This window comes from Siphateles boraxobius, unplaced genomic scaffold (genome assembly GCF_051911475.1).
Source record: "Siphateles boraxobius isolate OS27281-9 unplaced genomic scaffold, OSU_SipBor_1 1, whole genome shotgun sequence".
Taxonomy (NCBI): domain Eukaryota; kingdom Metazoa; phylum Chordata; class Actinopteri; order Cypriniformes; family Leuciscidae; genus Siphateles; species Siphateles boraxobius.
The window spans coordinates 25,467,141-25,486,874 of NW_027508699.1; the positions used below are offsets into that span (position 1 = coordinate 25,467,141).

At 40.5% G+C, this 19,734-nt stretch overlaps 1 protein-coding gene across 11 annotated transcripts in view; it reads left to right on the forward strand.

Moving 5' to 3' along the window:
* rnf220a (ring finger protein 220a) overlaps positions 1-19,734 on the forward strand; it is a 246,789-nt gene that overhangs the window by 114,792 nt on the left and 112,263 nt on the right. For 5 of the 11 annotated variants that reach the window (XM_077231173.1, XM_077231156.1, XM_077231164.1 and 2 more), the window contains one exon: positions 10,768-11,602. In XM_077231173.1, the coding sequence (XP_077087288.1) occupies positions 10,954-11,602 (649 nt within the window). In that variant the 5' untranslated portion in view covers positions 10,768-10,953. Of the gene's footprint in view, positions 1-1,450; positions 1,776-10,767; positions 11,603-19,734 lie in introns of those variants that run through there. The other 6 variants (XM_077231188.1, XM_077231206.1, XM_077231225.1 and 3 more) reach the window with 3 other exon arrangements.

Consider the following 19,734-nt stretch of genomic DNA (forward strand, 5'->3'; position numbering starts at 1 on the left):
AGTCAAAATCACTCAGCGTAAATGAATGTGTGATGTTTAACTTCCCTTCGAGTGGTGATGATTTTTACTCCTCTTCTGCGTTCACATGGACGTGGCAAGAATGACAAATGAGACCTGAAAAGAATAAAAAGAGCAGTTTTCAGGCCAAACAAAAACACTTTTAACTGTTACTATCTTTCATCTACTTCTGAGATTTTCTGCATTCAACTTGAAATCAAAGTAGGATGTCTCTCTATCATAAAGACAAAGCAGATCGTTTACACTCGGATGAAGCTCTCTGGCTGCCTCAACTTTTATATCGACTGAAGTGTAGATTTATAAATGTCCCAGCTTTCCTTGTAATGGATTCAATCAAGTCATAGTAATATGTTTTGTTATTTGATACAGTCTGGAGAGAATGTAAAATAATTTCAATCGAATCAGGGGGCTCTGGAAATGGAGGAGAGGATTTGTGCTTAAGCCTGGTAAAAAGAGCTGTCATCAAAGCACTTCACCAATCCACACCAGTCCATTTAGAGACATGTTAAGAGACTGAGGCCTGAAATTTGATTTTGAATGGAAAGGGACCTTGGACATGGATGGGCTTTTTCCTCCTCTGTTTCACTGATGCTTTAACGGAGGTCATTAGCAATACAAGAGAGTGCTAATGTAATGCAGTAATGCACATATGTATGGCTACTGCCCTCCCATCACCCTAACATTGCACTCCCTCCCATTACTCCGGCTTGGGAACAAACACAACTAACTTGTTGTACGGACTTCTCTTAGAAGAAAGAATTCATTAAAATACCCCATTATTTACAAAGCAAGACATGTATTTATTGACATTTGTAAACTTGCGCTTCATATTAACGTTGTGTTTGAGGCTGAAGCAATGTGTAATTCCAGCTCCGTCCAGCAGGTGGATTTCTGCGTGCTGTTGGAACGTGTTTACTCATAAACTGTAATTTAATTTAAGTAAAGCTGCAGAAATTAGATAATGGCGCGTATATATATCGTTTTACAGTTTGTTTAACATTTTTTTTAAAAAACACGAATGAATAAAACGTACGTTTTCCGGGTTTTCCCCTCAGATTGACAAGTGTTCAAGACGCATTCATGGCACTTATTCGACTTCAGTAGCAGGTATGTGCAAAAAATAAGCAACAGGTAGACTAGAATTACCTTTTACAACACGTAAAACATCCATATTCGAGTTGTATGGAATACAAATAGCTAAAGATAAACTCGCGAGCAACCCAGCCAGCACACTTACCTATTTCTGTATAGACCTCGCGCATTGTTGAAACATTCTTTGTTTTTCGGTGGACTTCATTTCCCAGTTCTTCTAAATAGTGAAGAGAGACGATAATTCATTCCGTGCTCACAAAACAGCCCATGAGATCCCCCACGGGAGCGTGGAGAAGGGGGGTCAGGGTCCTCAGCGCGCGAGGAGGAGAGAATGAATGTCAGTCAATGAGCGAACCTGGCGCTGAGCGGCAGCACTGCACCTCCAACACTTGGTTTCCACCTCTGAGCAAATCTCTGCCTATCGTCTCTACTTTGCCACTAAACGAAGACTCGTTCTCATCGGTACATGTAACCGATACAACTCTCAACAAACGACGCGACCCGGGAACTGTCTCACGCGCCGCGACTGTCGCACGTTCTTTTCTCGAGGTTCGACTCTACTTTGCTTCTCATGCTTCGCATTGATCTTCGCTCGCCTGTTTCGAAAAGTTTCGGTTGTGGGGATAAAAGGACAGTTAAACCTTCCAAAGGATTTTTTAAACAACGTAAGTGCTCCAAATGTCTTGACGTCTTAATGTTTCTGTGAAGAAATATAGTTTTATCTGACTGCTTAATGAGTGTCTTCGGTTCAGATTTAACGCACCCTAACTTGGCTGTCTCTAGCTCCATGATAGTATTGCATTTGTTATTGTTGTTGTTTGCTTTTTGTTGTGTGGAAATTGAGTTAAGGCGATGATGCGCAACTTTATTATTCCATATCAACAGATCTATCAGATACAATGTTTCGCTCGCGCGTAATGGCTTGATTGCGGCAATTATTTTAGTGACTTTTTTTATGGAGCACCTTCGTTGTATGGAAGTTACTGAACTCCTAAAAACATTTCAGCTGTTCACTTTTCTTTGGCTTTAACATCAGTTCGTTTGCTGAAATTGTAGATTTGACCTCTGATTAACTGACTTGAATGCCATAGCCATTTATCTAAAAATGTGATAAACACGTATTACTGTTAAAATATTTATTATCGTATTATTATCATCAAATAAATCATATGGCCTTAAACAATCTTGTTTAACAAGGCGTACGTATCATAGATGCCGGTAAACATAAACACACATTTAAGAATGGCACAAGTGCTGTCTAGAGTCGTGGGAAATTAGGGAAGTCATTGAAATACTGGTGTTTTTGGATGATGGAACTGAAAGGGAACTTGTTATACTGATACCCGTGATGATGTGCGCGTGTCTGCGGCCACCCACGAGTCTAAGATCGTGTGTGATGTTTAGTGGGTCAACCTTTAATAACTAAACGTTATCAGTGCAGACCGGCTTTAAACCCAGTTGCTTCAGTACGCTCCCAACTAATTTGTAGTGGAGGTGAGAACTGCTCCTGTGAGTGGAGATTTTACAATTCCATTTATAGTCCTCTCCATTTATAGTCTGTAATCAGAGCGGGAATTAATGTGCTCGAGACCAATGTTGCGGATAATTTATATTTTGTTCTCAAGCCACAATAGACTGTTGGCCACTCGTTATTTTTCGCCTGTTTTCGTGCACATGTGGTAATTGATAAAGAAATGTTTACTTTTAAGTTAATCTCAACCATGGTTGTTAAGAAAACCATAGTCCTACTCGGAGCAATTAGCGGATAGCACTTATAGAGAGGAAAGATACAATCCGTGCAGTAAGGAAACAAGGTGCAAGGAAACACCTGTTTACTATGGGTCATTACAATTTACACAACACATAGGCTACGGGAGTGTTTCCGCTGTGCATATGAGTTGGTAATAGAATTTATAAGGAAGATTCTATAGGCAAAGCTCATAGACTGATTCTCGCATCTTTAACATTTAATCTCCACAATGTTTTAAAAACATTGTCGTGTTGCTTATACTCAGATTTTTTATTATTATTTAGCCTACAGTTTGCAATAATTTGAATAATTCCAACAACGCATTATTCTTAGTCTTTTTTTAACAACAGTAACAACAAACAAATAAATATTAAAGAGAAAAATAAGCATAGGCGATTAAATACTTGTCTTCGATTCTGCAATTTAAACGAGTATTTTTGCATAAAAGTATGTTTACATTCATTGATTTATTTCATATTTTCAGTCTGTGTTAGGCTAGAGCTACACATCGAAATGTCTATCTTTACACTCACATCAATTATTTATATTTTGGCTGACAGAATGCATTCGGTATTAAGTAAATAGCCTCATTAATTTAACATCTTTCATTTGTGAATTTTGAATTTTCATTTGTAAGAGGGAGTTTATTAACTCATTATTTTATTCCGGTATTATTTAACGGCCCTGTGCAGTAAACATGAAACTATTTTGCACTTTACAACTGTGAATATATTGTAGGTCTATTGACTCAAATTATTAATTATAACTCTGAATTTTATATCTCATACAATAACAAAAAAAAAACAATATGTAGCACTTCCAAATGCACATTATTAAATGCTTTGTTCGTTGTTTATCTTTATTTAGAAATTGTTCTACAGGACAGGAACGCGCTGTAGGCTATTTACGCGCTTTGATTCAGACGGGGCGAATCATTTTTCACGATTACACGCTTAATTTGCTCGATATTTAATTTTAGATTTTTAGTCATAAATCTTTATTAATACACTTACTATTTCATTGGTCAATGTTTAATGGTTACTTAGGCTATTTAAATAATAACATCAAGTTTATGTTTTTGAATCTAAAAAAATCGGAAATACCCTTTGTGTCTTCTAAGATAAATGTGTTAATTGATATTTGTTAAATTAGATTAGGCTATATGATAAATACAAGTTTTGATTGTGAGATACAGAATTTGTGGAATCTACTATAGCCTATTGTATTTATTGTTCATTTAATTTATTAACAATTCATTCCTATGCATGGGGTTATGCAAAACATCAATATAATCATTTCCATTTCTTAAAAGTTCTAAATTTTACTCTCATGGTTTTCATTCGTTTTATCAGAATTATTAGTCTAATAAAAACAAATTAAATCACGGCACCCTGTTGCGCTCTTGTATCTAAAACTTGAACAGCGCAATTCTATAATTCAGTCTGATTTAAAGTTGTCAATCCCATAAACGTGTAAATTTATTTTTTTCCCCCAGAATTATTTGACATGAGCTCGATTTGAGTCCCAATGAGACAAGACACGAGTAGAGGATGGAAGAAAAGTAGCAGATGATTTATTCGTCAGCGTTTCGATTTTCAGCCCTGCGTTTTCTGCTCTGTCCTTTTCAGTGCCGATGTCAGTTGTTATTGCTTCTCATTGATCCCCGTGCAAAGTGAGAAGTGAACTAAAATTAATGTCGATTCCAGTAGCCGGATCAATGACCAGAGTTGTTTTAATCTGGATTTGTAGAATTAAAATAGAGCACGTGCAATTAAACGTTTTCATTCTTGTTAACAATCAGGAGGAGAAGAGAGCATCTTTCCCCTCAGACAGCGAGGATGGAGACAGCAAGAAGTTCTGCGGCTCTAACTTGCAATAATATATGACTGGAAAAGTCTTTCAGGTCTGGATTCAAAAGAAAAATCCCTCCGTCCCCGTGCACTGAAAGTACACATTTCTCAAATGCACCGGCTTGATTGGCCTTTTGTCTAGTTCATGTTATCGACAAGCGTGATGTTTCCCAACGAATTAAACTAGAATTAACCCCGTTAACTGGTAGCCTACCCACCCGCCCTCGTGCATGTTTATGTTTTCACGTGCTAATAAACACTTCACCGAAAGCTCATTTGTCATGCAGATGGTGGCATGATATGGTAATTAAAATAATCTACAAATAATACCACAGTTTGAGCACAGGGAAAGGTCGTGGTCCTTAAAGGATTCTTTTGAATTGGAGAAATATTTAAGATGCGCGTGCGTGACAAGTGTTTGGACGGTTGTATAAAGATGAAAATAATCAGGTGTAGCCTAGTCCTTGGATTGCCTAACTTCACCATGTCCCCTTCCATTATGTTTTGAAGCGTGCCGACACGCCTATTCATGTACCTTTTTATTTAGTCCCGAGGCGGAACATTTGAAATTTTATGGTGAGTGAGATACTTTGTTTGTTAGGTAAAAGCGCCCCAACCGCAGCAATGCCTTTGAATAAAATCTGCTTGTACTCGGGAGTTTTTCTTTAACACTGAGGATCGTTTTCGTCCTCTTTTACTTTCCTGTCTACTATACTAACTAGTAACTAATAATAGTTTCTTTCTTATTATTAAGAGTAAAATTTTAGTTTATTGTTGTGATTTATATCTTTTGGGGTTGAACTGCTTGTGATAGCTTTTATTATCAAAGCTTATAGCGTCTGTAAATGTATATAAATGTTTTTTTTAATTCATTTTTAATCCTTAAATTAAATAGTTTACTACTATATTAACGCTAATTTAATTATTATAATTTGACGCGCATTGAACTTATGAAGAACTGTATCAGTCATTGCAGTGACATTAAATGGGGCGTTGGCTGCGTGTACTCTTTATTTTTAAGTGCATGCAGTATACAGATTTTCTAAGATATTTTTTATATAATAGTTAAACAAATAACAAAAAATATTGAAAGTCCTGTGTGAATTAAGACAAAACTGCATTTAAAAGCATTATGCCATGGACATTTCTGTTAGAGACAAAATGTTGAGCTAACTGAAGATTCATTGACAGTCAATGCTAGCTTTTTTATAATGTGTTCTTTTTTGATTTACCTGCCTGTCTATTATTTAGATGTGAGTTTAGTGCTATTTCACACCCTCTCACACAAGGCATTACCAGTGCATTTGGCTGGATCATTAAGAGTCCTATATCTCTCTCTGCTTGTCCGAATGTTGCTTATTATTTTCCCACTAAACAGTAGTGAGAAACAATTCGTCCCACCAGTTTACATTTATATATATACACACACGACACGTAGGCCTATATATAAATGCCCTGTATATGAGTTATACAGGGATCCAATTCATGTTGTTTTGTTTTTTTATGCACAAAGTTGTAGAAGGATAAGCATGAAATTCATTCTGTTTTCTTGCTCGGTGGAAAATGTTGTGGAACTGAACTTGGAATAAGAGGCCAACCGTGATAGTTAAATTATTCTTGTGTTAGGCTGGCCAACAAGTTCAGGCGGTTTAGTGGGAGACTGCTCTTGCATTGTGCTTCGTTATCTATTATTGACAAACCTCTGGTTGGCAAACAGTGTGCTCAAAGGAGGCAAAATCAAAAGCGTTTCTCTCTCTCTCTCTTGCTCTGTCTGTCTCAGTACACAGTGGTGGGCAGCAGTGGACAGCTGTAAAGGAGGTGGGTGGGTGTGTGGGATGGGGTCGGCTTGGCTTCTTTGCAGTCCGGTCCTGGCTCTGAGCAGAGAGGATCCAGACACCTTGCAAATAATCTGGGCTTAGTGAGGAATTAGTTGGCTCAGGTGGGTGGGATGAAACAAACAGTCCATCAGCCCCTGAAATGAATAGGGCAGGCAGGACAGGAAACTTTGAAAATCATTTTGTTCACAATGAATCAATGTTCCCTGGTTCCCGCCGCAAAGCTTTATTTGAAAAGCAAATCCTCACTTATTCTGACAGCTCATACCGAGTGCACGTTTTTTACAGTGAGAGTAAATCAAGCAAATTTTGTCTGGTGGAGAGAAAGAAAGTTGCGAAAGTTTAGAGGCAGGCCCTCGGTATGCTTATGCAGGCGATAAGATCCAATAAAGCAGTGATTGATTACCAGTATTTATTGCTAGGTTTTATTGTGTGTCATACACTGTGGGGAATTTATTTGTTGATAGTGAACTGGAGTGTTGAGGCACAGCTTGTACTATCATTATTGATTTAGTTAGCTGTATGTCCAAGTGTCATTATCCTTCACTGCCTTCTCACTCTGTCATTAAATCTCACTTTCACGTCTTCAGAATGCAGGCGTTCCTTTTTTATGTCACATACTGAAGCTGCTACACGTTATTGAATTGTTCAGTGGAAGATTTCATATCGCGAGGGCTTTGATTCAAATTCAGGAGGACACATTATCTTTGTGGTCCTAAGTTGCAGGCCAGCCGACAGTGAATGACTGTATTTTCAATAATATCGACTGTCCTACGGTCCAAAAGCGTTTCCTTACGGAATACTAAGTGAGCCGCCCTCTGCTGAGCAAGTGCAGCCTGAGTGATACACACGGCACTGCAAATATTTAACACCACTTCCCTGATTGACAAGCTGACGTGAGGCTGGATTGCCGTGTTTGTGTCGGTGACGGCAGCCATTTCAAATGGATACTTAAGAAGACGGTTGTGGATAAACATAAGTTTACCCTCTAGGGTGATTAGAAAACGTAATGAGTTGGAGTGCTGCTAAGACCCTTCAGACAAAGGCATTTGGGAAGTTTTCAAGACCAAAGAAGTTCAAATGTGCTCCATGCTGCGGCAGTGTCATTTCCTGCGACGATGTTTGAGGGCTCTCCATTTTAGCAGCTGCACACATAACAGCCTTCACACCGCATCATGTTTTTTGACAGCGCTGGAAGCATTTCAGTGAAAGTTAAAAAAGCGTGAGAAATCGTTGGCATGGCTTAATTTGGAGCAGCAATTAGCATGAAATCCATTCGTCATCCGCATTCTTATAACTGTTGCCATTTTTGTCTTCTCACATGGTGTCTAGCTCAGACAGTTAGAGATGTGTGGGTTTGAGTGTGTGTTTTTTCTGAGGGTATTGAATGACAGTGTCTGCCCTGTCCTGTAATAAAATGTAAGAGTGGCACTTTCACGGTTGTCAACAATCTCTAAATATACTGACGGACAGGCAGAGGAGCAGGAGCTGCGGTTTGAGTGACACCCTCCGCCAAAACTTTTGCATTTTCTCTCAGCAGTCAAATTTGACAGTCGTTTGTTTTCGATGAAATTGGATTCATTTGCACGGCTTCCCAAAGCTGCGCCCAGAAAATGTGTCGTTGACAACTTCTTATTTGTCTTTGTTGTACCCTTTCTGTTTCCTCACATCACTAACTTTCTGAGAGAGAACACGCAGCTCATCACTACAACTGACACTGCAATATCATAACAATGTAATTTGAAAAGGAAATGCAATGCTAGATTCTTGATTCAATGACAGATTTATTTTTTCCCTGATAATCAATCTCAATTTTAACTTGTGACAAATATATCATAATGAAATTTAAATGCCAGTTTCCACAGAAATTATTTTTTTATTGTAGTTATAATAATGTATTTTTATTAATAATAATACAATTTAAATAAAAACTAATAATGCATTTATTTTTAAAAAAACGTTGTCTCTTTTGTTATTTTATGTCAACACCGGCTTTTTTACTTTGCCATTCAAGTCTATTTTCTAAGAATTTTTCTGATACGGAGATGAATTTCAATGTTGAGCACTTAATGGATTTTTATTTTGGATAATTTAAGATGGTTTCATGAATCTTGGATTTTCCTTGCAATGATTGATAGACGAAGGAAAAAAAGTGTGACAAGACTTGTGGTGGTGATTGCGGTCCTGCAAATTGCTCATTCGCACTCTTTGGCGTGTCAGTGTGTGTCAGGCTGACTCACTGCTCTCTTTGGTTGCTCTGGGACACTGGGCTCTCAGTTAGTGCATGCTTTTGTGCGTGTGTGTCGCTGGGGCACCAGTCAGACCGGCCGCAGCCACAGAAATTATTAGCAGATCTGTACAACACTCAGCCTAGTTATGCCCCCTCTTTTTCTCTCTCTCTCTCTCGTGCGCCATTGGGGGGATATCCTGTGTCCTTTTATTGGATTGTCAGTTTCACACTGCCTGACTGCGCTGATGGTAATGATAATAAAATTGAAATATCCAGGTACTTATCACTGTATTACCTTGCTATCAACACCCACCCGCACTCATTTTTTAGAGGTTATCCGAGGGGAGAGATTCGATACAGAGACGAGGCCCTGATGAGTGTGAGAGTGGGAAAAAAAGAGGGGGCTTTCGATATTGGTACATTTTCAAGGTGCTATTTTCCCAGCTAGGCCGAGTAAGAAGACAGAAGGTAATGCGATTCTTGGGCTTGTCGCCAGCATCAAGCGGTGTAGTGTAACCCATTTTCTACAGACAGGAAACTGCACACATTCCCCTGCCATGTATGTGATAATGTAAAGCTCTTTTTACTGGGCCGCAGAGTGTGTGTGTGCAGATCGAGTTTTAAAATTGATTCGAATGAGTGTTCTGGACAGCTGATATCTGTAAAAATGCCCTGATAAATTCCCCTGGAGTTTCTTTGATGCAGTCTGATATTCTGTGTGGCATTTGAAAACGCCTCGCCGTGACACAAGTCTAAAGGCCCATCTATTTGAATTACTCTGAATAAGAGGACCTGTTCTCCAGATACATGGATTAAATTCTTTTTTCCATACAAGCATGACATCTCACAAAGTCACAACATACAAAAGTTGCATGTATTTGATCAAAATACAATAAAAACCGTTATACTGTAGAATATTATTACAATTTAAAATAACTGTTTTCTATTTGAATATATTTTAAAACGTAATTTATTCCCGTGATGGAAAAGCCGAATTTTCAGCAGCCATTGCTCCAAACGTCAGTGTCACATGATTCTTCAGAAATCATTCTGCTGATTTAGTACATTTCATATTATCATTACTGTTGATGATATTTTTCTGAAAAATTTTCTTTGGAGATTTTTTCCAGGATTCTTTGATGAGAAAAGAAAGTTCAAATGCACAGCATTTATTTGAAATAGAAAACTTTTGTACCATTATATGTTTTTACCGTTGATTTTGATCAATATAATGCATCCTTACTGAATAAAAGTATTCTTTTCTTTAAATGAAATCTTTTTATTTAAAACCCCAAACTTTTGAACAGTGGTACGTGTCACTTTTATGTAAATATTCACTTTTGACCCTTTTTAATGATGGTTGATGATAAAAATAAAGGATTCCAAATATGTTAAACAAGGTCATTTTGATTTGTAATGAAGCGAGCAGTTTGAGCAGTACAGTCATTTATAAATTTCATGTAAGTTAAATGTCCGTTTAACTTCTAATAGATCACTTTCTGTTCACCCTCAAGGGATTGGCGATGATGGACAGATGCACACGCACACAAATAGACACAGATTCGCTAAAATGCTTCTCATTAAACCCACTCACACTTTTGCCAATCAGTGAATCTCATCCTCCAGGGGTTCTTCTCGGGCTGTTTGGCTGCAGCTGGGGTCAAGGGGTGAAGTGCGGCTAATTTATTCATTCAGTCAAATATCCTGTGCAGATGTCAGGCTGATACGATATCAGTATGAGAATCCCATTGGAGGCAGAGGACCAGGGTGTTCACATGAGCAGGGCCGTGCTCTTATCTGATCAGCGCTAGGCTCTTATCTGCCTCAGACGCCGTTCTGCTCCGCAGACAGGGAGATGGAGTAAGAGGCTTATATGTGATCTGAACCTCAGATCTGTGGGGGGAAACTTTCTATTTCAGAAAGGGAAAAGTAGGCAAGAGTTTCAGAGTGTTTTTAAGTGGTTTAATTCCTCCTCTGTTCAACTTTCTGCAGGTGGAGGACCATCGAGGATGAGCCGCCAGTAAGAGCAACCCCCCCGATTCTGCCAGAGCGTCGACAAAAGTTTGCACCATTTTGCCCATACCGTTTACCACGTCTCTCTTCTCTCCACCCCTCCCCCACTCCCCTCTGCTCTCGCCCCTATCTCCCCCTCCGCACAACTTCAGCCCAGTCTCCAAAATGGACTTGCACCGGGCGGCTTTCAAAATGGAGAGTTCCTCCTACCTGCCCAACCCGTTAGCATCCCCAGCGCTAATGGTGCTAGCATCAACGGCAGAGGCCAGCCGCGATGCCTCCATCCCCTGCCAGCAGCCTCGTCCATTCGGTGTGCCGGTGTCCGTGGAGAAAGACGTTCACCTCCCCTTCAACAACGGTTCCTACACGTTCGCCTCCATGTACCACCGGCAGGGTGCCGTACCACCAGGCTTCCCTAACAGAGACTTTCCTCATTCCCTCCTACACCTCCATCATCAGTTTGCCCCTCCAAATCTGGACTGCTCGCCAATAAGCATGCTTAACCACAGTGGCGTCGGGGCCTTCCGGCCCTTCGCTTCACCTCCGGAGGACCGTGATGGAGCTGGAGGGGGATACCAGTCCGCCTTCACCCCTGCCAAGCGGCTAAAGGGCTGCCTGGAGGCCGATGCCTCCCCGCACCTGCGCTACTCTGACGCAGAAGGGAAAGAGTATGACTTTGGCGGTGCTCAGATCCCCTCCAGCTCACCTAGCGCTCTCAAAGCCGTAGAAGACGCAGGGAAGAAGATCTTCGCCGTGTCAGGCCTGCTGTCGGACCGTGAAACCTCGTCCAGCCCAGAGGATCGCATTGAGCGCTGTGAGTACACTCTTTTTGTAAACGAACTGCACTATTAATGTCTGCTAACTGTTATAGCTGTACACTTTTAAATAACGACTACTTTTGGAGTCTTCTACTACTTTAAGATCCCAAAATGCATTTTTTTTGTCCTGTAGGGATCCGGTCCGCTTCCGCACATTTGTCTGAAAACTTTGGTTGTTTTGTTGCATGCAACAAACTACCTTCCCTAAGATGGGTCTCAAACATCTAATAGGTTACACTAAGTTAGTTAACTAAGTTAGTTCAACAGTTAGGGTGATATTAGAAAAGCATTTATAATAATGGAGAAAAAACAATTACAATTTTTAATGGAAAAAAACATTTGTTAACCAATAAGAAATTATTAAGAATAATTATTAGGAAATTATTAAGAATAATTATTAGGAACTCATGGTAATATACTGTAAGTTCCACCTAAACATCGAGGTTAAAAACTTATATAAATACTTTCTGTGTGTAACAGTGCTCAACCTATAAATTTTTTGCTGTGATATGTTATCCCTGTAATATAGAAGACGTGTCCCGTGTCACAAGTCAAACTGCTGGGGAATGTTTAGAGAGTGTGTCCTACCGGTTCTACAGAGCTGATAAATTCCACAGATAAAACTCATAAATGAAATGGAGGTTTCTCGTGGGTGAGAGAGTGTGTGTATGAGTGAGTATGTGTGCGTTTTGGAGTTGAGGAAATGTGAAATGTGTGCACAGATTCATAAGACCTCTGCAGAGCGGAAGCCCAGTGGTATTACTGTGGTAATCCAACCTGACCACTCTTACTCAAATACATTAGAAGTCCCAGTGAAAACATAGGTACACACACACACACACACACACACACACACACACACACACACACACACACACACACACACACACACACACACACACACACACACACACACACACACACACACACACACACACACACACACACACACACACACGGCTCTGAAAACCCTTTTTTTATAGCTTTCATTCACAGTATGTTTACCAGCAAAAAAATAACTAATTGTTTTTGTAAATAAATCTAATTTGAGAACACTTTCTATGTCACGAGACACATAGTTGTATAATGTGGAAATCTGTTTTTTTTTAAATATTTATTTAACCATAATCACTTTTGGCAAATCCAAACCTCAATCCTAAAAGAAAACTTTTTTTGCTTTTTTTGAACTAAAATAATTTTTCTAATTTAATTGTTCCTGGATATCGTCCAAAATATATATATTTTTCATTATTTCATTAGATTTATCTCAATTGATGTGGACAATTTTGTCTTTAAGTTATTACTATCAATAACTTACTGAAAAGCATTTTGTGTAATAAAACTCTTATTTTAGGTTGGTGCATAGATCATCTCTTCTTCTTCCGGTCTTTTTCCTGTTGTGGCATTTAGGAAACAGCATTGCATTACCGTGCATGCCCCCTTCTGGATTGGAGTGTGGATTGCCTGTGACTGACTGTATTTGTCATCTAACTGTTTGCACCGAACCATGACATCCATACTGTAAAGGTTCGGGACCAATACATGTACCGTTACACCCCTAATATATATAAAGTACTTGATCTATATATAGTCTGAAAATCACGCCGGCTGCAGTACAGTGCAGATTTGGGGCTTAACGCTCAGAGAGAGGACAGGGCTCCTGAAGTGACAGCCAGTAGCATGGTAGCCAGTAAAGGGGAACCCAATTTAAGTCTCTTCTACAACACTGCTAGAAATTCAATTGCATTAGAGCCCTTGGTGGGCCTAAGGTTTAATCTAATTAGATTCAGCTTCAAAAGAGAGGAGGAGAAGGAGAGAGGCAGAGAGTGAGAAGGCAAAACTGTCTCCTACTCTCCAAATCATTGTATTTTAAAACTCTCTCTCTGTTCTTTCTCCTCAGAGAGGAGGCTGAGGCTTTCCTATCCCTTCCGCCACCCTAATCCCCTCTCATTTCAGCAAGAAATGAGCTGTTCTTATCTGATAGTATGAATGTCAGAATACAGTCCATTGAGGAACTTGGATTATACCTGGATTGGCCCTTGAGAGCCACTATCTGCGCTTAATCTGAGCTGAGGGTGAAGGTGTTATAATCCATCTAGCCGAAAGGACCGGCACTGAATCACTGCTTCCTGTACAGCTGCTGGTTCAAAGGCTCTTCGATGGATGTCTTAAAAAGTGCTTTCAAACGAGACACCCTCAGAGGGGAAATTCTAGATGAGATACTGGACACAGTTTCCTCTAGTCTGCCTCTCTTCCTCCCTCACACTCCTGCTTTCCTCTCTTGTTTCTTGTTGGGTGTCATTCACGCTCCTCCCAGCCTGCGTGCTGCTGTTTTTATCGGATCAGTCTCAGCTCGCCGCCCTTGTCTCTCATCTGTTCGATCAAGGGTGCTTCCTCTCTTTCTGTATCCCACTCTTGCCATTTCCCCCACGGGTGGGCCTCCCTGTCGCACTACATCTCCCACCCCCCCACCCCCCTAAAAAAATAAGCAGGTGGGAGAATAGGTGGGGAATCTAAAACTTGATTTGAAACATTGATTTGAGAGCGGGTGCGCATTTAAAAAATGAGGACAGATGCTACAAAGAACAGTGATGCTACAAGTGTGGCAGAGAGAGGCCAATAATTAGACAAGAAAGAAAGATAAAATAAACTTGTAAAATATCCAATTTAAGGTCTAACATTAGTTAATGCTCAAGCTTATTTGAACTAACAATGAGCAAAATATTTTTTTTACTGCATTCATTACTTTTTCTTAATGTTAGTTCATAAAAATACAATTGTTTATTAATGTTAGTTCATAGTGCATTGACTAATGTTAATAAATTTAACTTTTGATTTTAAATGCATTAGTCAATGTCACATCAACAAAGCTTATTAAAGGCGGTAGAAGAATTGTTAATTTTTAGATCAAATAATTAATTAATTAATTAATTAATTTTTGTCAACTCATTTTTACAAATACAACCTTATAGTTAAGTATCATCGGAAAACTGAGAACAAGAACAAAAAATAGAGATGGAATCCAGCAAGACCTGCAATTGACTTTATAACCTCTGAATTTTAATGTATAAAGTGTATTTACAATAAACACATATTTGTGTGTGTGTGTGTGTGTGGGGGGGGGGGGGGGGGTTGGTTTACTTAGCTATACTTTAAAATATATCATATAAATATTATCAGCCCTACAAAAATATTTACCTATGCAAGAGTGCATTCTGTTTACTACTTAGTGCTTAATACTTCAAAGGAGGCTATACTGTACCAACTACTTCTGGGGGGACTAAATACCGCTAGGTGGTACAAACTGCAATTTGCACTACTGTCTGTTCAAAATAAATGAAAAGAAACCTAGCATTGGGGATTTGTTGTACGTACTGAACTGTGAATTCGGTGTACCATTACACCCCTAATATATATAATGTTTTTATTAAAAATTAGTCAATACACCATTGAACAGCGGAGCTTCTGCTTGTAAAAAGAGAATGCGACAGAGCTTGTAATAAAACGAGAATCAACATTGGCTTGGCTTCTCTGAGATGGCGAGAACTGAGGGATTTGAAATGTTGTAAAAGCTACATCGAGATGGCATTTTTATTACTCAACAGGTAAGTAAGGTACAGATAAATTGCCATATGTAGCTCTAAGAGAGTTCATTGTAAAGCAGTTTCTATTGTGAAGGGTAATTTCATTATGGTTGTTGAAGCGCTTGACTGATATTATGGTCACCATAAAATCTTTCTGCTATAGCATGTGATGTGTGTATTGAGTGTTCATTTCCCAGTGTGAACGTGTTACATCTGGAGCTTGTTTGTTTGCCTTTTCCCTCCACACATTGGCGCGGCAGTGCCGAACAGTGAACCTGACCCAGGACAGCTATCCCTGCTTCTCATCCACAGGGAAAATGTGTGTGATAAACAGAGAGACTGAGATAGTGTAACCTGTTTCCAAACTCAGTGTGAGCCACAGAATAAATAAGACATGAGACGTAGTCTTAGAAGGAGAGAAGGCAAGGAATTAGGGAGAAAGAGATGAAAGAAAGATAAAAAATAATAAAAGGCAGGGGATGAGCAATCAGCAGCCCCGTGAGCTGAAACGCAGACCGCAGCTGCCTTCCTGAGTAACTGAAATAAAAGGGAAAAATCCTTAAGACAACAGAGCTCAGCTACACGGGCTTCCTTCCTGACGTGACCAGCTCGTGAGCCGTGTGGGCCTGTCTCCATAAATCCACGCTGATTTACTGGGAACCGGGGGGCTGGCAGCTCCGTGCTTAACCCCCACCACCCCGGCCCAGTCTTAAAGCCAGGCCGCCGACCACCAGTCGTTCCCCGTGGAGTTCCGACACACTCGTTCTGAACTTCAAATGATTTCAGCCCGGGTTGATATAGCGCGCAGATTATAGCACACGTCAACATGTTAAAAGATTCTCCCGTGTCCTCCCTGAATGCGCCAGAGCGTCAGTCACGAGGATATATTGTTACAGTGGCAAACCTGGAAGGGACTCGTTCTCTAATTTACACGGCTGCTGAGGAGTAGCGCCGAGATGCATTGTGTTAGCAAGCATAGTTATTTTTGCATTGCGTCTCCCTGTCGCTCTCTGGCTTTGTAGTTGCCAGTCAGCCACTGGGTTTGAGCCTTTAATTATTTGCCGGTGCTCTTTCTCTGTCTCTTTTTCGTTCTCCTGCTCTCTCTTTCTCCTCACTCCCTACCCTGTCTGCGTGATTGATTCTTGTTTTCATGTTTTTCGATTGGGCCACACAGATCTGTCAGACTGTATAGTTATTCTGCCGTCTTTTCCCTTTCAAAAGCTCTGAAGAGCAGTGTGCGCTGACAGCTGTTAAAACACACAGTTATTGTTTTTTTTTTACCTCTTTTCTGTCAGAGAGCAGATGTCAGTGGCATGTTTGTGTATGTTTTTCTTTAGGATGTATTGGAAAACTTTGGGAAACAGTTGCAGAGGAAGTGGCAAATACACCAGGATACAACATAATAATAGAAATGTGTTATTATTGAACAATAAAAAATGGCTGACTTGCTCACAGTTGGAAGGGAAATGTTTTTTAGGCTCCGTTTTGAGGAACATTTTCTCAAGCAGACAGTGTTGTTGCTCGTCTCTGTGAGGTGAAGAGTTAAGGAGATCAACATTGTCATCCCAGCTAAAATCCCCCCTCCTTCTGTCTCTTCCTCCCTCATCTGTCCTCCTGCTCTGGTTCCTGCTCCCTCCTCCTCTGTGTCACGGTCTAGTGGCGAGGCTAAGTTAAGTAAGAGTGTTCTAATAATTAGGCTGCAGAGCGACCGCTCGTCTGTGCTTACCCAGATGTTAAAAGGCTTGTCCTCTCATGTTGCCTCCCTGTTGGTACCCCCTCCACCCTTTATCCATCCCTCTTTTCCAGCTCTCTCTCTCTCTCTCTCTCTCTCTCTCTCTCTCTCTCTCTCTATCCTCAATCTCATGCTCTTGCAAGATCTATCTATCTATCTATCTATCTATCTATCTATCTATCTATCTATCTATCTATCTATCTATCTGTCTGTCTGTCTGTCTGTCTTACTGTCTCTCTCTCTCTCTTTTGTATCAAACATTTGCTTGCAACCAACATTATGAGATTGAGGTTTCATTTCTATTTGAAAATCTGCTTGTCAGAAGCATTTGAGAGTGATGAGAATTACTTTATTGCAGATCTGAAGAGTAAAGTGTGTGATCTTTCTGTCTCTCTGTGGTTGCTCTTGGCAAAAGACAGCAGGTGTCAGTGCAGCAGGCCATGGCTGCACCACTCTTTGCGGTGTAAGGGAGCACCGGGCCGGGCCATTGTTGCGGCATGATGCAGATCAAGGATTAGGGCTTCCTGCCTGAGCTTTGTTGGCAGACCCACTTGAATTGGACACAGGCTGGTGTGTGCGGACCGCTGGAGCCACTGTTAGGGAAATGAACAGGGGAAATGAGATGAGAGCATGCATCCTCTCCAGACAAACAGCTGGGATCAGAGTGAACGAGTGAAGGTCTTACACACCACTGCACAATGCTCATGAATATACAGTAGCTCTTTATTGCCTAACAAACACACTTGTTTGGTATGAAATAGTGTACTGCTTTGATTAATTTGTGGTTTAAAAGAATATAACCATTATGGCCTAAATGATTTCCATTCATAGATGCAAGTTCTTGACTGTTGTGTACATGCAGCTGTATGGAGGTTCTGGCAAGCATCAGGCATGCACCCAGGGTTTAGGTCAGGCTTGTTCCCATGGCCTGGATGTGGGCCTTGTGGTGATATCACACTTTGCTATAAAAGCAAGCTGAAAGCGGTCCGCTGAGTCCTGTAGAACCACAGCTGGCATTAGTATCCGTTCTGCACATGCACCCGGGGTCAGGGAGCCGGTCATGGTACCACAGCGGGTTGTCCGTCAGCCCTGAGTTTAGTTCCGGGCCACCGGCAACCAGGAACAGCCCTTAGATCAGGCTCAAACTCCCCTCCTCCCCATCCTAGACTAATGCAGATGTGCTGAAAAGCCTCATCCCCCTGAGTCCCTTAAAGAGGTAGGGGATGAAACTTCACTCTCGCTAACAGGTTCACCACCCAGAGCACACCAGACCCACCCCAGACAGCCAGCCCACCCGTTCGCATCCACCACCTCTTTATCCTTCTCTCTCCCTTCCTTCACCCCTCCTCACTGTTTCCCCCAGTAATCTAATCTTCTCTTCGTGTGCGGGTGCAGTCTTCTGTGACAGACTTGTTTCCAAAAAGCCGGCTTGGCTAAAGGACACACATATTATATATATTTATTACTTCACTTAAATGTGAATTATTAAACACAAGTGATTACTGAGTGGGATGCATTAGGTGCTTTCTGGGAGTTTCAGACGACTGTCGGATTAAAACAACTGCATCCAGAGTGACATCTTGCATGAGAAATGTCTTTAATGTAAGCTCGGCTTTCTTCCGAACATTAGCATTAGCTAGAGGAGTGCCGTAAGCCCTTACACCTGTAGCAGTTTGTTGTTTGTTTTCGGCTGCTACCGAAGCTTCCAGCTCTGCTTTATTGGTTTTGAGAGGGCCGCGTGTGTGATCATTGCTCATTACCGGTTGCAGAGACCTGAGGCAGAAAGGCGGCTCAGGAGAATCTAAAAGGAGATACGCTCACTCCTCCAGAATGCCAATAGCCCGCACACATTAGAAAGTGTTGCCATTTTGTACCTTCTTCCCGTCACTCTCTGTCCAGGCGCTCGTAGGGGCCTGATTAATTATTTAGCAGCATGTATCATCTATTTACCTTAGTAATCCATCTGTCAGCACGCTTATTGATCCAATCCTGCATTCTAATTGTGCATCCTCTTGCAGCAGCTAGCTCATATTTAAATTCAATGCCTGTCACTGCGCCTGACTGTCTGTGCGCCGTGTGACTCCGTCGACTATTGCGTCTGTCGCTGCGGTTGCATTTCAGATTTAAGCTACAGCTGTTCTTGAGGAAGTGAGAGTGTATCTTTCGTCCCCTCTCAGGTGTGACTGCATGGTGGTTTTTTAAAGTAACAAATGGAAAGGGGGGTTTTATTCAGAAAGACATGGTAGGAAACGAAAGAGATTCGGGAAGAATGAGGGTGAGAAGAAATCATGAAACTCATAAATATATCTATTTCATCAACCCTAAGTTTCATTCCAACTTCCTCTTACTTTCTTTGTTGTCCAAAACCTAAAACAGCTGCTACTATCTATCTATCTATCTATCTATCTATCTATCTATCTATCTATCTATCTATCTATCTATCTATCTATCTGTCTATCTGTCTATCTGTCTATCTATCTATCTATCTATCTAAAGTTAACAATAGATTAGAGACGCAATACAACTGGGCATTTTACATTTGATTGAAACTATCATCTACATAAGATTTTAATAATTGTATTCCTTTACACTCAAGTCACTATTGTATTTTTTCTACCAACCACTAGATTGCATGAATAAGATTGTTGGATATCATAGACAGTGAATGTGCCTTCCTACCTTTGTTTACTGGTTGCAAAGGTAGCATTTTTCATCTTTCGGTCAGCCTTTCTCTTTTCCTGTTTTCTTCCTATCTAGCATTTTCACTTTCATCCCTCTCTTATTCTCGGTGTGTGGTGGCAGTAGGTGCTTG